A 19608-nucleotide genomic window follows, 5' to 3' on the forward strand; every position below is an offset into this window, starting at 1 on the left:
GTATTTATTGATAGTAACTTTGCCATTTTCTCTCTGGACATTAAACAGAGAAATTAAAAAAAAATACCCCTTACTCCACATCAAATACGTTTTTTTTTTTGCCTTGTTAAAGTTTTGTGCAACATCTGGACGTTATTTTTTTTACTTAGTCTTCATTATGTTTGGCGTAGTATGCTATTGTACAGACACCGTGATGTAAGAGTTATATCTGTTCATGAGTGTTTCGTGGAAGCTGGTAAAGAAGTGTGAGATTTGTATAAAACTACCGACTATGTTGAACATGCGGTATTCCGGCTCATGAGAGGCTAGTTCGCGAAACGTCCACCACGTGGCGCATGACTTTGAACCCTCCCACTCGTTCTCGCATTTCTCCTCCCACTACCAAGCAGACGGGCTACGAGAGGAACGCGCAGAGTGCAGAACAGGTTTTCCCAATGCCTGCCCTTTCAGCACGGATACTGCACCACGGAGTCATCCGCCGAGCCCTCAACCCCTTTTCCCCGTCGGGGGAAGAATAAAAAAAAATACACATTGAGGCATGATGAGGGAGAGACGCGCCGCATGAAAAACTAACTGCTGCGCTGGGAGGGGTGAACACGCACAAAAAAGAAACAAAACAAAATATATTAAGAAGTGAGGAAACAGCGCTGGACACTGGACGTTGAAAGGATGACAGACGTCCTTTTGTCTTCCCGTTTTCAGCGCTGCTTTTTCACTTCTTAATCACATAGCAACCAGCAAAGTAGACACGCTGCATTAAACTAGAAACAGAGGGGCGTTGGGTGCAGCACAGGAAATAAACGCACAGCGATTACGGGCCTTAGAAGGGAGTATAGAGGTCGGCGTCACTGAATTTTTTCACGTGGCAATGTTTTTTTCTAAATCTGTTCACAATTTCTTACCCACTTGATCGTGTTTGTATTGATGTAGGTTGTTCTCAATTCTGGATGCTGAAGAAATTTTCAATCCCATAATTATTACAATCTTGTGATAATTCACTACCTTCAGCATGAAGTTTAGCGGGCAGTTGGGCTGCAGTAAATAAATATTGTGCTATAGTGTTGTTGTTTGCGCTCTCATTTCGTTTTGAGAACTTGTATACTTTCACTCTGCTGAGCTCTGCCAATCTTTCCCGCATTTAAGCGCTGAAGCCCTTTTAGAGAAACCGGCGCAAAAGCCGGAAAAACACAGCGGCCGACGTGCCATGCGTCTGAGAGTAGAGAAGGCACTGGTTTTCGATACACCTTGTTCTCTCTCCTGTAACCACTCATTGAGGCCAAGAATAGCGCACCTGCCACCAGCAATATTGATCGTGGTGAGTGAGCTCCTCACTTTCCCCTCTGAAGTGGTAGATAGCCAAATGACGTCTTCCAGTTCGATGTCTAGCTCTTCTGTTAAAATATTTAAGGCATTTAGGGTGTTTTTAGCTGCTTTAAGGTGTTAAGTTGTTTAAGCTGTTTCAAGGTGCGTGCCGTTCAGTGTAATCGGGAGTAAACACGTACTTTCTGCGACGCGGTTGTTACCAGTTATCTTGCCTCCTCCCCGATTACACTGAATCGCACACAACTTGAAGCAGTGAAGAGCTGAGCCTTGAAGGTTCCTTCAACCGGAAGTGCTGTAGCAGACGACGCGCCGTTTTTATATCCACCTATTCTTTCTGACTCATGAACGGTTCAGGAGTAGGCCGGTGGGCCAGCAAGTAGTCCTCTGTGCCCGTGCCAGGGTGGACTACTTCTGTCTTAACCTACTAATTCCTCTCCTTCTCTCTTTTCATATCCCCTTTATAGCCTTTCGACAAAGCGCTAAGCCGTGACCCCAATACGAATGGCACGAACAAGCGTCTTCGCATTTCTTTTCCTCTAATGAATGACCACTCATATTATATATAATCTGGACCGGCCATGCACGGCTTCGCAGGCTGAGAAATGTTTTTTCTAGCTCAGTTGAGTTCGTGACTTCATTAACAGTTTAAATATGTGCATTCACGGAGAACCTATAGTACACAAAGAAGTCACGCCCAACCAATAATACTTTTTGTATTTATTAACTGGTAATATATTAACTTTATAATTTCCGCTTCGATGATTATTTAAGGCCTAAATGATATATTTGGCAACCAAGTAATTAGGGCTCTGATATTGTACATTGTTTTTATCTGATGTCAGAGACAGGTGTTCTGCAATATGGCGGCCAGCGTGACTTTTTATCACATAGAGTGTCAGTTCAGCCAATGTCTTAGAGTCGGTCGGTCCCTGCGTTGTTTTGTGCTTTCCTCGCTTTGTTCTGTTCACCCGCTGCGTCGAAGGGGCAAAGGAGAACACAAAGCAAAGCGCTGGAGCACCGGCACTAATTTAGTATCGCGGTAACATGGTTTCTTGCTCCACGCATCTTCATATAATCCAGCTTCTAGTATAAGCCTCCAGAGCACCTTCTACTTTGCCTATCAAGTTAGCAAGACTAGCGTCCTAGTCTCTACACCATGGAGTCTCTGCGCTAGAGACTGCGAAAAGCAACAGCAATGTTAAGTGGTTTTCGGTCGTGCTGAACCCTCTTTTTTCACTCGTCTTTGATTTTTCATTGCTCGCAGTTTAGCGCATTTTTAAGGCAGTCAGAGAACCATGTTTGATATAGAAATACCCGGGAGGGGAGACGATGGGTACAATGGGTGAGAAGAAGTAAGACTAATTTCGCTTGTCATTCATCTTAGGTGAGCGTATGAGGAACCCCATGAGATTTATTTTAAATATTTAGCATATTAGTCAATACGGCACAACGTCCAAGCTTCGTTGTCCTAACGTGGCTACTGCGTAAAATTGCACGCTAAATGTGGAAACTCTATTGTACCCGATTTAAAATGTGTTCAAATGAACTGCTGAGATCTGTGTTCATGGCATATTCGTCCATAATGCGTGTCTGTCTTGCAAGTTGATACTGTGAACGAATTGCAGTAAAATAGATAGGTGGGCGAGTCAGAACTGATGTAAATTGAAAAATTTTCAACGCGAACAGGGCAGTTCTTTGACAATACTGCCATCATGCACAAGCATAGTGATAGAATGGCACGAGAACTCGCGGGAGCGTACTTCATAAAAGATGCGGGAGATGTTTGCATATCTGAGCCGTCCGTTTGCCTTTCAGAATGGGAGTTACGTAAGCCTAATGCATTGAATTTGAATTTTAATTCAATAAAACTTCAGTTGATAGCCAGCGCCTGTGTTGTGTAGTTCCTTATTTGTGCTCCGTCCCATTCGCGCTGAAAAAGTTTTCAATGTGAACAAACACAATTAATGCATCAAAGCGATCTCATTAAAGTGCGTGTTCCTGAATAAAGTCCCCGATGCAGTTTCTAGAGCACTCTGCGCTTAGTACATTCTTAGTTTACACTGCAGGACGTCATAGCTGTCAACAATACGCGTGAAAATGCTGTTGAACAAAACTATGACTTCCTCTTGTACCAACATTGCTCAAGTCACGTCCCTGTGAGACCACCTGTGAGGTAGAAGGTATAAAACAGCGCAAATACATGGACTTGCGGAACAATATGAATGAGCCTATAGAAATAAATCCAGTGCATGCGTCAATAGTACTTTTCTTGTAACCTTCTCTTTGTGCGGTTTTTACCGTCCACCTTGTATCAAATCCAGCTCGCCCAATTTTTAGTACGAATTGAGTCCTAGATAGAACGAAAATATTCCGGAATGAGCGAAATATTTTCATAGGTTATTTTCATTTTATTTATTGTACCGTCAGAACCAAACAGGGCATTAGGAGAGGTGTACGTTACAGGTTACAATCAGTAGTTTGCACAGCATAGGTAAAACATAAATGTGCAATACAGAGAAAAAAGTGAATATACCATTACAAAGTATTAAATCAAGATAAGTTATACAATGAATAAAAAAGCAAGAAAAACAAACATACACAATATGCAGCAAAATAAATGACAATCTACTTAGCAATGCTGCTTAGTGCAACACTTAACAAGGAGTTTTCACTAATACATAAAATATTTTTGGGAAGGTGATTCCACTGTAGTGACGTGCGAGAAATGCATAATTGACAAAATGTGTTGGTGCTGCTAAAAAGAGCATGAAACTTATTAATGATCGATGCAACGCGATACATAGTGCGTATTATGAATGACCATGCGTGACATGCAAGGTTGTGTGGTGAAATACTTTTCGAAACAATGGTAAAATGAAGATTTCACACCGGGCTGCAAGAGACGAAAGTGATAGGCTAGTTTTATGGCTGTTACGCTGGGAGTTGTGTTATAAGTAGAAAGAATAAAACAGGCGGCGTTATTCTGAAGTAGTTCTAATGCTTTAACGAGATTAGTGTTATTAAGGTTCCAGACTGATGAGGATGATGCCAATTTTGGACGTATACTGGTCTATAGTGTAATAATTTTAAAAAGTCAGCAGCATCAAAAAAGTTTCGCCTGAGGGAGCCAAGGGTGTGGTTAGCATTGTTAATTTTATAATTGATGTCTGTTGTCTAAGCAAGATTGGTTGTGACATGAATTCCTAAGTATTGTATGAGGTTACTTGATCTCAAGAAAGATTATTTATGTAGTATACCTGGGAACAGTTAGATGATCTATATACATGTATAACTTTACATTTATTATTATTTAGTTCTATTAGCCACAAGCTGCGCCAGTTAGATATTATATTTAAATTGGAGTGTAGGCCGCGATTGCAATAGTCGTTTGAAGTAATTTCTGTAAAAGTATCGCAATCAGCAAAAAGATGCATGTTAGAATTACTACAGAGGTTAGGTCAATTATATATAATAGAAACAACAAGGGACCGAGGACCAACTCTCAGGGCGCTCTCATGGCAACATGGCGCATTTATGAATTGTAGCTGTTAGCGGTAACGTATTGTAACTGATTAGCAAGAAAGCATTCGACCTACTTTATTAGGTTAATGTCAAGATTTAGGTTCCGTAACTTGTGGATGAGAAGTTTATGACACACTTGATCGAATGCTTTTGCAAAATATAAAACAAATGCAGTCAGCGGATAATGAACGATCAAGAATTAGATCGGGTACTTAAGTCTCGCATGATTATGATTTCCTAAAACCATGTTGTGGAGGTTAAAAGAAGGTGTTAATTTTAAGAAAAAACACGTGCTCGTAAGAGAAATGGGGCGATAGTTGGTTGTTAGGCTTTTGTTACCTGATATGAGAAGTGGGACTACCTCCCCTACCTTCCAGTAATAAAGTAAAGTACCTGTGTAGAGTGATAAGCTCGATAGAATGTAGTCTATAGTAAAACATTCACACGCAAAATACAACACAGCTTGTTTGCTATAAGCAATCATGTTGTTTAACTGTATTATGATCGATTTACGCAATGTACGTGTCTAACAAATACAAATATTGTGAGACATTCATTGTGCACACATTTGAAATGAATGCGCGAAAAATCAAACATGAAAGCCACCACAATATGTGTGAAACCTATATACATATCCTGTTATGAATATAAAAAATTCTGGCGCGCAATAATTTACAAACTATACCTATAAATAGATGCAAATGCCAAGATTATAACACAAGGTAGGTACATATGTTCAAGCACAGTATTCAGTAATAAATGCACTTTGTATACATTCAAACAGAAGGTAAAAAATAAAGTATTCACAAGTACTTTCCTTTCTTGTCCTTACCAAGGCTCAGCAACAATTTTCTCTTTATGAGATAGAGCCCATCACCAACCAGACATTGCCACTACTCACTTCAGCTGCAAAAATCGCACAGAATTCTGGCGTAGGCAATGCTGGGATTGGGGGGGGGGGTGCTTGTGTACACGTACACATACAAATAGATGCACCAGCATGCATAAGGAACAGTAAAGCCTCCCCTTGAAAAGAGTACAGCAAACAAATAAAAAAGAAACCAGTAAATAAATATGGACCATTTTGAAATAAATGCTTAAATCAGCTACAATGTGATGAAAGCTTCATGAAAATTACTTGTGTTTGCAAAAGCCTACACAGTAAAAATTTTTACACCCAGAAGGGTGTAAATGAGCTTGTCACGTGGACGACACCCTAAGGGTGTTAATTCAGCACCTTCCAAAAAGGGTGCTTTACCATGCACCCTTAGAATAGGGTGTACATGTAAAAAACTGTAGGGTGTTAAAAAAACACCCTTAAGAAAGGGTGCCTTCGATGTCCATCACTTTTTTAGCACCCTTTGAGGAGGGTGCGAGAAGGGTGCACAAGGGTGTTGAGTGCCCATGGCAGGGGTGGCAACTACTGCCACCAATAGATACCAGCATGCACTGATTAAACACTACTTGAAGAAAGTGGTCCTGTTTATCGATGGTGCACCACCTGTCGAGCTCCATTCATTACGTGTGGGCAAAAATATAAACGCGTACAATCGTGTATGAACTTGTGCTGGATCTATATATACTTCAGTGTATATGCATAATGTGCATTACAGAAAATGAAGCTTTGCTGCCCTTGCATATTGCGTTTATTTAATAGGCAAATAAAACATAAACTTTTCTTCTGCCACACAACTTTTTCACCAGATATACGTTCATGTATACGTACACTACACATGCAACACCTCAAATGTTTATTATATTTTTTCAGTTTCACTTTATTAACAATTCTTTGCAACATACAATTACACTGGTTTCAGTTTAGTATACTGCTTCAAGTACATAGAGACTACAAATGAAATACACGTTGATATATCCCTATAATTCTTTCAGGTTTCTACAATCCCAGTGGTTTCCAGTTTAATACTCCTTCGTGTACACAATCGGTTAATAGGAATGAAATACAGGCAAATATATACTTATGATTCTTTCAAATATATACAATCACCATGATTTCACTATATACGCCTTCATGTACACAATCGTTCCCAAGAAGTGATGCAAACAAAAATATATATGGATAGTGTTTTCAAATGTATACAATCACAGTGGTTTAAGCTTTGTATTCCTGGATGTATAACAATTGGTTATGAGAAATGATGTACATGCAATCATATACGGGTTTTCGCACATATAACTTTAGCGAATACTTAAGAAAACAATACAATGATCAGAAACACAATATGCTAAAAACGAACACAAAACTGAGTCAGGACACACAAAAAACAAAAGAGGTAATGCATACTTATGGCTAATGACACAGCTGGGTCACTTTATGCCAAATGTCCCAGCCATTTTGGCAACCATCTCAAATGTATTCGAAAAACTCGTGCTGCATTGAAAATAGTGAACTTCTGGAATATTTAGGAGAGGAAAAATATTTGGTCACGTGGCTGCCTTCTGAACTTTCTGGAATGCCGTCTAGGTGTTGTATGTGAAAAATTTTATTTTAAAAGCACCGCTCCTTCTTTCCATACGAAACTCCGTCTACGTGTTACGTAACAAGAGCCTAATTTGGGAGAGTTGGTTCATCGTGGTTGTGTGCTAGTCACAGCGCGACAGCTTTAGGAAGAGACAGAAAGGACAGGAAAGAGCACAGACTGTCAACTGAATTTAATGAATGTGCTACGAGCGCTTTTATACGGAGTACAAGAACCGTGTTCATGCGCGACGACACGTGTGAGCACTACAAAATAACTTTAACTGTGAAAAGAATACTCCCTCTCGGAAAGGATAAGTGAACGTGTAGTGATGCACTGATCATTGGTTTACCTGATAAAAAATATTTCTACAAACGTTAAATTGGCAATAAGTAAACCTATTCTAGTGACGAATGGGGCAAGATTGACTATTCCTGTTGCTGTTTAGTACACACACTTTTGAAAGTTTGCAAGGGGTGGAAAAGAACACGCTAATGTCATATCTGGTGGGTGGCTATTTTTCTAGTTGTGAGACACGTGATGTGGTATAACATGCAAAGGTTTTGGTCATTGTTTTTTGTTGGTCCTGTCTTCTTTAACTTTACTTTCTGCAGGAGGGTTTTGCAAACGGGTGTGAAGATTCTGTTGGGATACCCAGCATCTTTTAGTCTTTTAATCTGGTTTTTAAGCCTGACCTCACCCTTGTGCTAACATGACTTCTGAAGGGTGGCCTGAATACATGTGGTATCAATTCCTCTTTCTATTAATTTTGAATGCCCACTATCAAAAGGCAGAACATTCTTAGCACTCCTGGGCTGATAGCACCAGCCAATACCCCAACAGCATCATCACACTTGTTTGCGAAACCCTCCTGCAGAAAGTAAAGTTAAAGGAAACAGGACCAAAAGAAAAAGAGAATGACCAATCACCTTTGCATGTCACATGGTACTACGTACATAAGGTGTCTCACAATTTTAGGAAAAGAGCCAGCAGATATGACATTGTTGTTTTCCACCCCTTGCAAGCTTTCAAAAGTGCATGTACTTACAGCAACAGGAATAGTCAATCTTGCACCATTCGTCACTAGAATAGGTTTACTGAATGCCAATCTAATATGTATGAGATACCGCTAACACGTGGAAAAGTAAACATAAGACAAACTGGGCAATGCTTCAATGATCAAGCAAGACAGCATGCTTCAAATGTTAAGAAGGGCTATAGTAGTCTCATGGCCGGACACCGTAAAGAATGTAAGTGTAGTCCTAGGTTTCATAAAACACGGTTTTTGAAAAAAAAGCAAGCAGAAAAATGAGAGATTTTAGAACTCTTTATCAGGAAGGCCAAGGATCAATGCATCAGTACACCTTCACTTATCTTTTCCGAAAAAGAGTATTCTTTTCTCGGTTAAAATTATTTTGTCATGGTCACACATGTGTTGTTGCAGATGAGCCCTGGTCTTGTGCTCAGTATAAAAACGCTCGTAGCACCTTCAATAAAATTCATTTGACAGCGCTCTTTCCTGTCCTTTTTGCGATAAGATCTTTATTACAGAAAAGAATTTCATTTTCTTACAGTTTAGGTATAATGATGAGTTTTCATTGTATCACAACATGGAGCAAATTGCATCTCAATACGGACAAAAATCACGATTTTGTGAAATTCGTCATATTTTCTCGTATATTTCAGCAGCTTGAGAGGTATAAAGATATTTTTCCTCAGAATATACCTTCTGTGGAGTAAGTATTCACTGCTCAGATATTCATACAAAGTGCAATATTGCAATGAAAAATGCAAACATAACACATTTTGGCTTTATTCTTGGAAGCGTATGTGGCAAAAAAATTGCACTATTATTATTGAGCTTCAAATACCTTACAGAAGCACATTTACTTAACAGGTAGACCGATTCTGCTTTAGAAAAAATAAGCGGTAGTTTTAAAACAAAATTTTCCACAAACAGCACACAGACGGCATTATGCCAGGAAGTTATAAGCCAGCCACATGAACAAAACGTTTTTTCTCGCTGAAGTATTCTAGCAGTTCACTGTTTTCAACGCAGTAAGTCAGCACATTTTTTTTTCAAATACAATTCAGATGGTCGCCAAAGTGGCTGGGACGTTTGGCATGGAATGGTCCAGCTATATTTAAGCAAAATAACTTACACAAATAACAATATTTGTTCATCTACCATGAACACACTAGAAAAAGTTGTTCAGGCATTGTGACACTAAAATTTTCAGCGTCGTACTGCCTGAACAACTTCTTTGATAAACTCCAAACTCACGCCGAGAAAAAGCCGCTCAATCACGGTGGTTGTTAAAGGCCTTGCGGCCGTAGACAATGTTGAAAATAAAAAAAAATCAACTCATCAGTGCTGTCACTCCTTCCTTCTTCGTCATTACTGACACGGAAGATTTTTCGGTTATCCATGTGGAGGTTCAGGAAGTAGGCTTGCTCTAGGCTGGGTCCAGGGTAGACTACGCAGGACGTCAGCGGCACCCTCTAATCCTGTAATAAGAGCAAATATGACTTCTCATAAAAAATTTTCGTGCTGTTCTGGCAGCACCATATATAAAGAATGTGTAGTGTGTATCCTTCGAAATGGCGTGTAATTGACATTACACTGAACTCGAAGCATACAACCCATACATTCCAATAATTTCGTATGATAAAGATAAGAGTTTTCCAGCATACAGCGAATTCCCGAAATGAGGTGAAGTGTAAGACTACAGCTCAAAAATGGCACTTACGAAAGCCTGAACTCACTTAAGAATCAAATTCCTTCTAGGGTAGTGAGCCAGTGTGAAAAACAATTCTTAAAGTACAACGTTTAGAACATGTAGCATTACTCAAAACGCACAAGAAACTTACCTCTTCATGTACAAACAGTGAAGACATCTCTGCTTTCTCTTTTACATGAGAACAAATTATCTTGACGTGGCACTAGCGAAGAGGTCTGCAAAAAAAAAGTAAAAGATTTACTTACTTAAATCACGCCTCTAACAATCTGAGGAATTGTTACAAGTCACCAATCAGTGCAATTCTGACTGCCTCTATAAGGGCATCAAAAATGAACAATTTTCTTGTTCTTTCTACTCTCACAAGACGCTCCGTCAATGGAATCTAATCCAAATTTGACGCTGTGCTTCCTATTTGCCTGCTTTCTAGACGTAGGGCTGCGAAGATGTGTTTTGTGCACCTAATCCAGCACAGAAATTCGTCATCTATAATTCAATAATCTTAATTCATTGTAATTTGATAAATGATGTGATAGCTTGTCCAGTTTTTAAAGAGTTGCGGGCCTGCAATAGGCACTGCCTTGCACGTATGAAAGTACTTCTTTAAAAAAAAAATTCAAAGCTTGCTTTCAGAAAAAGCGTCTGGCATATTTCGACAACCAAGCCCATCCTCTGATGGCAATCAGGGGCACGCTATTAGCGATTATTGACTACGAGATTTACAAACGTAACCCGTGCCTAAATACTCAGTTAAACACAATCACGCAAGTAAGAGCGCTCGAACGACACCAACGCGCGCGGACGCCGACTACGTAGCAGCAGCCATGACTTATGCTAGAGAAACCGCACATAGCTCCAACAGTCACGTATACTTTCTCGATTCTGTTATAACGCCGAACATTATCGCAGATGAAAGCGAAGCACGAAAACAGCAAACAGAAACGAGGGAAAACAACGCACGGCGATGGCCACAACAACGCGCCTTTGGAAGTCTGCTAGATCTTTCCCTGTTGCTGGTGGCACTTGTCCTAAATAGCTTAAAAGACCGAGGCACACGTGCTGGGAGCATCGCGGCATATCAGCACCTCCAACTATACCGTCTTTAAGCAAAAAAAAAAGCCATTTCGCACAGTGCGCCTTTGTACATAATTTTTGCTTTTTCTTTCTTTTTTTGCGCTTACACCTACAGAAGCACGTTGCACATATGAGTATTAATAGAAATGTAATTACGATGTAGCCCAAAGCACATCTTAAAACAATATCAATCACTTTGTGCAGTGTAGAGACAATGTGCGATCAGCAACTAATCCCGCCCTTGTTAAGTGATCACATCACTCACTGTATGAGTGATGCAGGCACTTACACAACATCGCGCATAGCAGTGTGAACTGGTTAAGTCCCACGTTTAATCGGGCATCTGCAACAGGCCCGCGAACGCATGCTGTTGTAAATGGCTGGCAGCCTACTTCGGCAGAGCTGCTGCAGGCGCCCAGCTAGCGCTGTATGATTACTATTTATGAAAACAGTACACTCACCGTTAACAGGCCCACGTTGTCCGTGTCCGCCACTCCATGAATATTCCTTAATCCGAGCGTCACTTCGAACACGGTGTCATGCGTGACCACCATTGAATATGCACCTGTTCGCTAGAACACGCACAGCGACCAAGACCCCCGACCAACGCAACGCATTTGAAAGACTGATGAGACAGAGAGGGCAACACTGAGAGAGAGAAGGAGGAGGCACTGGCGGCGGCGTGGCGGCGCCGCAGCTGTCGACGCAGGTGTCCGGTGACGCAACTCTTCGCTTATCTACGCCGCCCTTGTGGGAGCAACGCTGGCCGGGTTGAGCGGGGGGGGGGGAGGAGCGGCAAACCCGCCAAGACGGCGCCGAAAGGCAAACGCTATGGCGCATACGGCGGACGGCCGGTCAACGCGGAATGACTCCTTGTAAACGGCCACTCTCCTTCCAGCCAGTCGCCCAGCGACGCAGGTTATTTACCAGCCTCGGGTTCTTTGAGTATTTTGACGGAATGCGATTGCAGTGGGCGAAAAATAGTGAAGCAAAACTTGCGCAAAACAAAGCGCACCATGGAATGGCCAGAAACAATAATTATTTCGTTTTCGGTGGCATTAGCGGGAGAGCATCGCTACACCTTTTTCCAGAGAAATTTCTTTTTGCATTGTCTGTGTCAGGCGATTCGGCGTATGGTGCCGCAAACACTGAATGCGTAGTCGAAGCTGGAACAAATTAATCCACAGTAGCGGATGTTTAGAAGGCTTGTCATGCACCACGAAACGTGGCGAGGTTGTTATAACAAACTTTTTGCTGACCACATGATCAGCACAATATTCCATATGGTTGCCCAATGAGCTAGCTAAGCACCTGTAGCAAAGGCAGTGCACGTTCTTGTTAAACGTTGTTAATATAAACGATGGTTGTGCATAAGTGCAGTGACAGCTTTCCGTGTGAATTGGTCATAACCCACGTTTTCGAGCGTAGAAGCGCCTCAATGGAGCTAATCAGTTACCACAGCAAGTTCGTAAGCAATGATGAGGTACGAAAATGTGCAGCTGTTTTCCATGTACTGAATAGTTAGTGTACAGTGCTTTGACCACCGCCATTTCTTAAGCCACCTCCCATATAGACTCCCAGTCTGAACCGGTGTGGGACCTTAAACACTAAGAAGCAGTGCCCCCCCCCGCACACACACACGAAATTTGAGGGCGCACGGGCTGATGCACACGCATACTTATTCACAGGCGCACACACATACACGTATACACACATACGGCAACACACACACGCGACCGTAAACGCACGCATGCATGGGCATACACATGTGCACAGGCACGCTTAACACAAGCACGGACTCGCACATACACGCGGCACGCACACATGCACGGGTGTACACACAATCGCGCTTACACGCGAACACATGCGCAGGCTCACGCACACACACCCATACTCGGGCGAACATTATGTTCCTGTATATAATCCACAGCAAACATGTAGCTGATAACCAACGCTAAGGTGAGCTTTCGTAACGTGGATTGCAGTTAATTGCCATTATAGATGAAACGCGATTTGCTTCTGCTGGCATTCTGCTGTATTCGGAGAGCACCTTCACACATTCTAAGTCAATTAGGCCGTCATTTAACGCAAGGTCCACATACTCGTGCAGTAGCTACGCTGCTCGGCCGCCAATCCGAAGGTCGCGGGTTCGATGCCGGCCGTGGCAGTCGAATTCAGATGGAGGCAAAAAAGTAGAAGCCTGTGCACTGTGCGATATCAGCGCCCATTAAAGAACAACAAATGGTCAAAATCTCTAAAGCTTTCCACTACGACGACCCTCATAATCATATTGACGTTTTTGAGACGTAAAATACCAAATATTATAATTATGTGTTCTTCTTATGCTGCATATTCCATCGGATGAATCGTCACCTACACCCTTCTCAAGCACAAAAGCACCCTTAGAGCCTATTTCAGGGTGCTATCGAGGCAAGCACCCAAACAAATGGGTGCCTTTTTTTCAATCGACCATTTATGGGTGTTAAAGGGTGTGACAAAGGGTGCTTTCTCGTAAAAGTACCCTTTTTACACCCTTTTGGGTGTAAAAAATTTTACTGTGTAGGCTATGTTACAGAAATTTATTATAAAAGCTTTAAGAACATCAGTGAATAATTGAACACCACGTGAAATTAGCTTGTACGTTTGTCATGAAACTTGAACATTTTTTTTTTCAAAATAAGACACTCAGCTGTGATCACCCACATGTAGTCACTGGTCAAGTCATTATCCCAGGAGACAGCGGCATTCCCAGTCACTGGTTCGTTCGCAAGTTTTGAGCTGCTTTGCTATTCTTCTGAAGCATCTGGCGCAGTTTTGATACTGATTTGATTTTGGTAGAAATACCATTTGCCAGTAGTTCTGTCCGCTGTTCAGCGGCATTCATGTCTTCGATGCCAGTTGGTGATGTACCCTTTCGCTTCATTTCCTGGGCGCAGCGAGGCCTCTTCATGCGACTTTCTTGGGGCTTAAGACAGTGAAGTGTTTTGGCTAGAAAAGGTGGAGGAACAGCGTGAGGCAACTCAAGGATGGGGCGGCCTTAGCTTATCAATTTTTTCCTGGTCAGCTGTTTGTAACATGCTTTTGGTTGCTAAAGTTATGCACCTTTTACAAACACTTAGTTGTACGTGTAAAAGCATCCATAAGATTCACAGGATATGTGCCACGTTCACCAGGAGCTCTACATGGGAGGAGACCTCTAGAACGAACTTGCTTCGGCGTGTTAAGCAAAGATAGCTGTCTTTGAGACGCTTTTTCAAGTTCTTTGTTTTACAAACAGTGTTATTAAACAACAATCCTGACATTTTCGTATCCTGAGTTACAGGAGGACATGCACCTTTTCACCGTTTTCGCGCGAAGTTGTGTTCTCATGTAGTTTTTTTTTAAGGGCAAGGTCTTTGATGAATCGCCTAACGAAAGGGAAAAGAAAACGCCTTATGAAAGGCTCAATACAGAATCTTCTTCCTGTGGCCCTTTTACCGTTCAGTGTATGAGAAATTATTGAGAGAAGACGTTCTAAAACAAGTGAAGAACTTGCGGACACCACCCAACGTTACAACTTTCTTTCTCAAGATTCATACGGGAATGTTGTCAGTGAAAGCGTGGATTTACGAGAAAGGGATGTATGTACCACAGGGTAGCAGCTGTCGCCTGTGTAAAAAGTATAACACGTATTTATTGATAATAACTTTGCCATTTTCTCTCTGGACATTAAACAGAAAAATTAAAAAAAACCTCTTACTCCACATCAAATACGTTTTCTTTTGCCTTGTCAAAGTTTTGTGCAACATTTGGACGTTATTTTTTTTATTTAGTCTTCAATATGTTTGTTGTAGTATGCTATTGTACAGACACCGTGATGTAAAAGTTATATCTGTTCATGAGTGTTTCGGGGAAGCTGTTAAAAAAGTGCGAGATTTGTATAAAACTACCGACTACGTTGAAGATGCGGTATTTTCGTTTGATGCAATAACACACACAAAATACCTGTAATGTGTGATTGTCAGACTAACTTGACCTGCAGTCAAGAAGACAATAAAGAAAAAAAAGCTCCTCCCTGGCTCAGTGGTGAATGCCTCGCAGTCACAGTTCAGAAGTCCCTCGTATAAATCCGCGTGCCGGAGTATTTTCCGCGAGTATTTCTCGTTCTTGCGTGTACATGCATATCGATACGAATACACATACGGTGACCAACGGGGACACCGATGTTGACGTCTGCACCAGTGGAAAAATCCAGTGGATAGTGCCAATGAAATTGCGATAGCAATAATAATTGCTGGGGTTTAATAACAATATTAGGGGTTTAACATTTCAAAACCACCATTTGATTATCGGTAACAATGTAGTGGAGGGCTCCGAAAATGTCTTGTCTCTAGGGTTTTTTTAGCGTCCACCTAAATGTAAGCACATGGGCCTCAAGCACTTCCGACTCCGTCACAAATGCAGCCGTCGTGGCCGGGATTCGATCCCGCAACCTGCGGACCAATAACTGAGTCCCTTGACCATTTGACTACCATGGCGAGTTTCTACACTTTAAACAGTTCACCAGAGCGTTGTTGCGTGCTGGCTAAAATGACACCGCGAGATTGAATAAAATGTGTTACCAGATCAGCTGACTGCATCCGCTCGTCAAAACACGACCAATAGACCCACCACGGAGCATAGTGGCTACAGCACTCAGCGGGTGCACAAGTCAATCTTGGCTGATTAACGATTGAGCACAAGCGCAACAGACAGTTATATGTTTTGCCTCTCCGTTAACGTGCTTGGGAATGAACAGCGAGAAAAAAATTCACGCTCTCCTCAGCCATGCAGCTTAGAATAACATGGTAGAATGAAATGTGAAGACCATGACATGTGTTTTGACAAAGGAACTGTTGAAATGAAATCATCAGACTTGCACCTTTTATTTCAGGAGAACATTGATAGTTTCTTGGTGACATACCATATTGAACCAAACTGCGCGGCAGGAAATACACCCGCTACACTTTTCCTTTACAAAAAAGTAACCACGCACAAGAGATACATTGTAAAGGGGCCCTGCAACAATTTTTCATGTAGCCAAGAGTCTAGTGCCTCAGAAATCTACCTCTACAAAAATTTCTAGACTACGTCCAGCATAAGTAGATTTGCAAACATTTGCCCCACGCTGTATTTGCATTTTATTTTCTCTAGTCCCGGCGAAAGCACTCGTAGCTAAGCAAAGAGAGATGGCACAGGGTAACGAAAACGTCACTCGCGCCATGTGACCTTGAGTCTTTTTTTTTTTCAAACATGCAGAATTTCGGTGTGATCGCAGCGCATGGGCCGGGGGGGTGGTAACCACGAACTCGCCCTGCACAAATCATCTAACGACGTGCACAAGGATTTCTAGACAGTGGTAAGGGCGCCTAGGGGAGGCCTGTACCAGCGCGGCCTCAAATGTCTCGATCCCACCAAGGCGGGGCGTTTCCACGTGGGAGTTCACTCAAACACAGTACCACCTGTGCGTAGTTGGAATGCTGCTCAATACGGCTGCGGTGTGACAGCTCAACCAACGATGTTCCTCACCTCGACCAAGGCTACGCCAGGCACAGATCGGGTGCAGAAGATCACGGGCCAGTGGCCCACGTACAAGTCTAACGCGTCACCCGGCTCGCCTCGGCACCACTACGCGATCCATCCTTCAACCAGTGGCTCCAATCCTGGCCCCAGGATTCTCGCACCCTCGGACACCCTGAACCTCAACTGACTCCATGGCCAGCCGTACATGCAGGGAGTCTTCGCCCGGCAGGACGTCCCGCTCGGTCTATAAGCCTACGATTGAACAGCGCCTGGGCCGAACACTATGAGTGAGCCACGTGTTCCCGCGCTCTCACTCGTCTCCCAGTGCTTGGCGGTACGTGCCGTCGTTTTCCCGCTATTTATACGTGACACCCATATTGAAGCAGCGTTTTTTAAGCGAGTCCAGAAGCTAGAGAGTGAGCTGCTACATTCACCTATAATAATCCAGTTTCTTGCTGTTAGTCATTCCTTAGACGTTTCGTAAAAACGACGTTTTACTGCATCCATTTATGTTCAACCTTTTTTCTTACAATAGGCATAGTATGAATGCGTCGTACACACCACTCTTTGATGAAATTTCGAATAGTACGAGGCGTGCAAGGAAGTTCACATCTGTCGACGAAGGCAAGTAATGATGCAGATTTTTCTGGTTTAACTTTTATTACTCCTCAAACGTTATTTCTCTACTAACTAAGAGATGTGTGCCCCTTGTAGGCATACGTACATACCTACAGACTCGTCGAACCAAACGGAACCACGCAACATCGGGAGCTCTGCGATAATGCTAGTGAGCGGTAAAACTGAATGCCAAGTATTTCTTGGGCAACTGCAGGCAATCTGACCGTTGTTTGTTACTCTATATATTTATGTCTTAACTCTCTACTGATCGTGTTCTGTTTTCACCTCTCTCTCTCTCTCATATATATATATATATATATATATATATGTATGTATGCAGAAGAATAACTTCGGTTGCCGTAAGGTTATATATATGAAAGTAGATGCGCTTTCACATAACTGTTTATTGTGCCGACGTTTCGACGGGAACCCCGTTTTTTTCAAGGCATAATAATATTTTCACATGTTCCGTGACTTCTTATAGCCTGTAGAGACAGAAGGGAAGGGGTCAAAAGAGAAGTAAAAAAAGAAAAAAAGAAAAGAGAGAGAGAAAAGAACAAGAAACAGCGAAACGGAGGAGAAACAATAAATAAAATATAGAAAATCTAGGAGAAGAAGCAAGACCGACACGGCGTACTTAGAAAGGGGCAGCATCTCAACAGAGTAGGGCAGAGGTAGATGAGCATTGTCATCATTGTCAACAATACCTCCCCCGCACCCACTCTTCGCCAAGTGGGCAGTGGGCCACCGTCCTTGTATTTCACCTTTCCGTGTAGTCCGCTGGCGGCTCCTTTCTCCCTGAAGTTTAAGACAAGTTATTGGGGAGAGCTTAAGCGCTTCGGGTGTGTGCTGTTGGCGTTCGGAGGAATGAAAAAGCCGGTGATTGAGGCGCCGCCATTGATATTTGTTATATTCAATGGCTCCTTGCCTGTGAAGGAACAGAATGTGCGTTAAAAATTAAAGAAGAAAAAAAGAACAGGGGGGGGGGACTGTACGACATCCGGAACAGTCACCACACAGTTGCGGCTCACTGGGAAGACATGCGCACATGTATGAAAAAGTTCACGAAACCACCTAGCTGTCAGCTTCTTGTCAGTGAAGGAACAGAATGTGCGTTAAAACTTAAAGAAGAAAAGAAAAGAAAAAAGGGGGGGACCATACGACATCCGGGACCACTTATCTGTGCGTACCGGCTGTGCTTAATGAGACAAATCATTTCTATGTTGTCAGATGCATAGGCTAAAAGCTTTGTTAGCGGGTAATATTATTGTCGTAATGAAACTGGACTAATTAGAGAGAAGTGTTTGCGCCTTTTAGCGGTCGTAACGCTGACAGAGTGCCTGGGTGTTCATTTATTCCGTATTTTATCGTGTTAAATTTGTAGATAAAATAAGATTCCCGTTGTTCCCACTCTCTGATTGTTCAAAAGTTGTTTTCTAGTAGTGTAACCCTGATGTCTTCAAAGCTGCGGTCTTTTAATGTGCAGTCTTTTGAAAGTGGAAGGCCTGGCAGAGATTCGTACATGTGCCCGATGGTTGTTGAATCTAATTCTAAACAGAGCGTCTGTCTAGCCCACGTATTGCTTGTTACATACCCCACATTCTAGGAGGTATACGACGTTGTCTGAGTCACAGTCTAGTGCACCTCTTGTCCTGTGCTTAAAATCGGAGTGGGTGCTTTTCGCCACTGTCGTTGTCTGCATGTGTTTGCATACCTTGCATCTGCTTTGTCCGCAAGGGTGACAACCAGTTTGAGATTTCACACCTATCTTTGAATTTATTAAATGATCCTTTATATTTTTCAGCCGTCTGTATACAACACAAAGAGGAGAAGTGAAAATTTTGGATAGTCGCACGCTCTGTTCCAATATGTTAAAGTGTTTTCTTTGTAGGTTGTTTATGTTCGGTGGGTTGCTCGTCAAAGTTAATAGCAAGTTTTTGTTGCGGTGTTGGTCGGCGTTTTTCCTGTGGTTGAGAAGAATCTGGCGGTCCACATTTTCAGCTTTTTTGATGGCGTCATCAATGATAGCTGGCGGGTATTCTTGATTAAACAGTACTTCGCGCATATGTGTGCTGTTTTTGTGAAAGTCCTCGGTGCGGGAGCAGATTTGTCGGAATGTGTGTGCTTGGGAATAGGGAATGCTGGTCTTGCAATGTTGCGGGTGGCAGCTTTTGAAGTGCAGGTATTGTTGCCTGTCCGTAGGTTTTCTGGATACGCTAGTTACCAACGCACCATGGTCAACTCGAATGAGTATATCAAGAAAGTTTATTTCAGTGTTAGAGTAGGAGTGTGTAAAATAAATGCAGGGGTGTACC

The 19608-nt window shown here is 42.3% G+C and overlaps 1 protein-coding gene across 2 annotated transcripts in view; it reads left to right on the top strand.

The window, feature by feature from the left end:
- LOC142761671 (uncharacterized) overlaps positions 1–19608 on the top strand; it is a 54931-nt gene that overhangs the window by 13836 nt on the left and 21487 nt on the right. Inside the window, exons 1-2 of one of the 2 annotated variants that reach the window (XM_075872324.1) lie at positions 1080–1315; positions 17211–17299. In XM_075872324.1, the coding sequence (XP_075728439.1) occupies positions 17218–17299 (82 nt within the window). In that variant the 5' untranslated portion in view covers positions 1080–1315; positions 17211–17217. Of the gene's footprint in view, positions 1–1079; positions 1316–17210; positions 17300–19608 lie in introns of those variants that run through there. The other variant, XM_075872323.1, reaches the window with a different exon arrangement.

Source organism: Rhipicephalus microplus, chromosome 8 (genome assembly GCF_043290135.1).
Source record: "Rhipicephalus microplus isolate Deutch F79 chromosome 8, USDA_Rmic, whole genome shotgun sequence".
Taxonomy (NCBI): domain Eukaryota; kingdom Metazoa; phylum Arthropoda; class Arachnida; order Ixodida; family Ixodidae; genus Rhipicephalus; species Rhipicephalus microplus.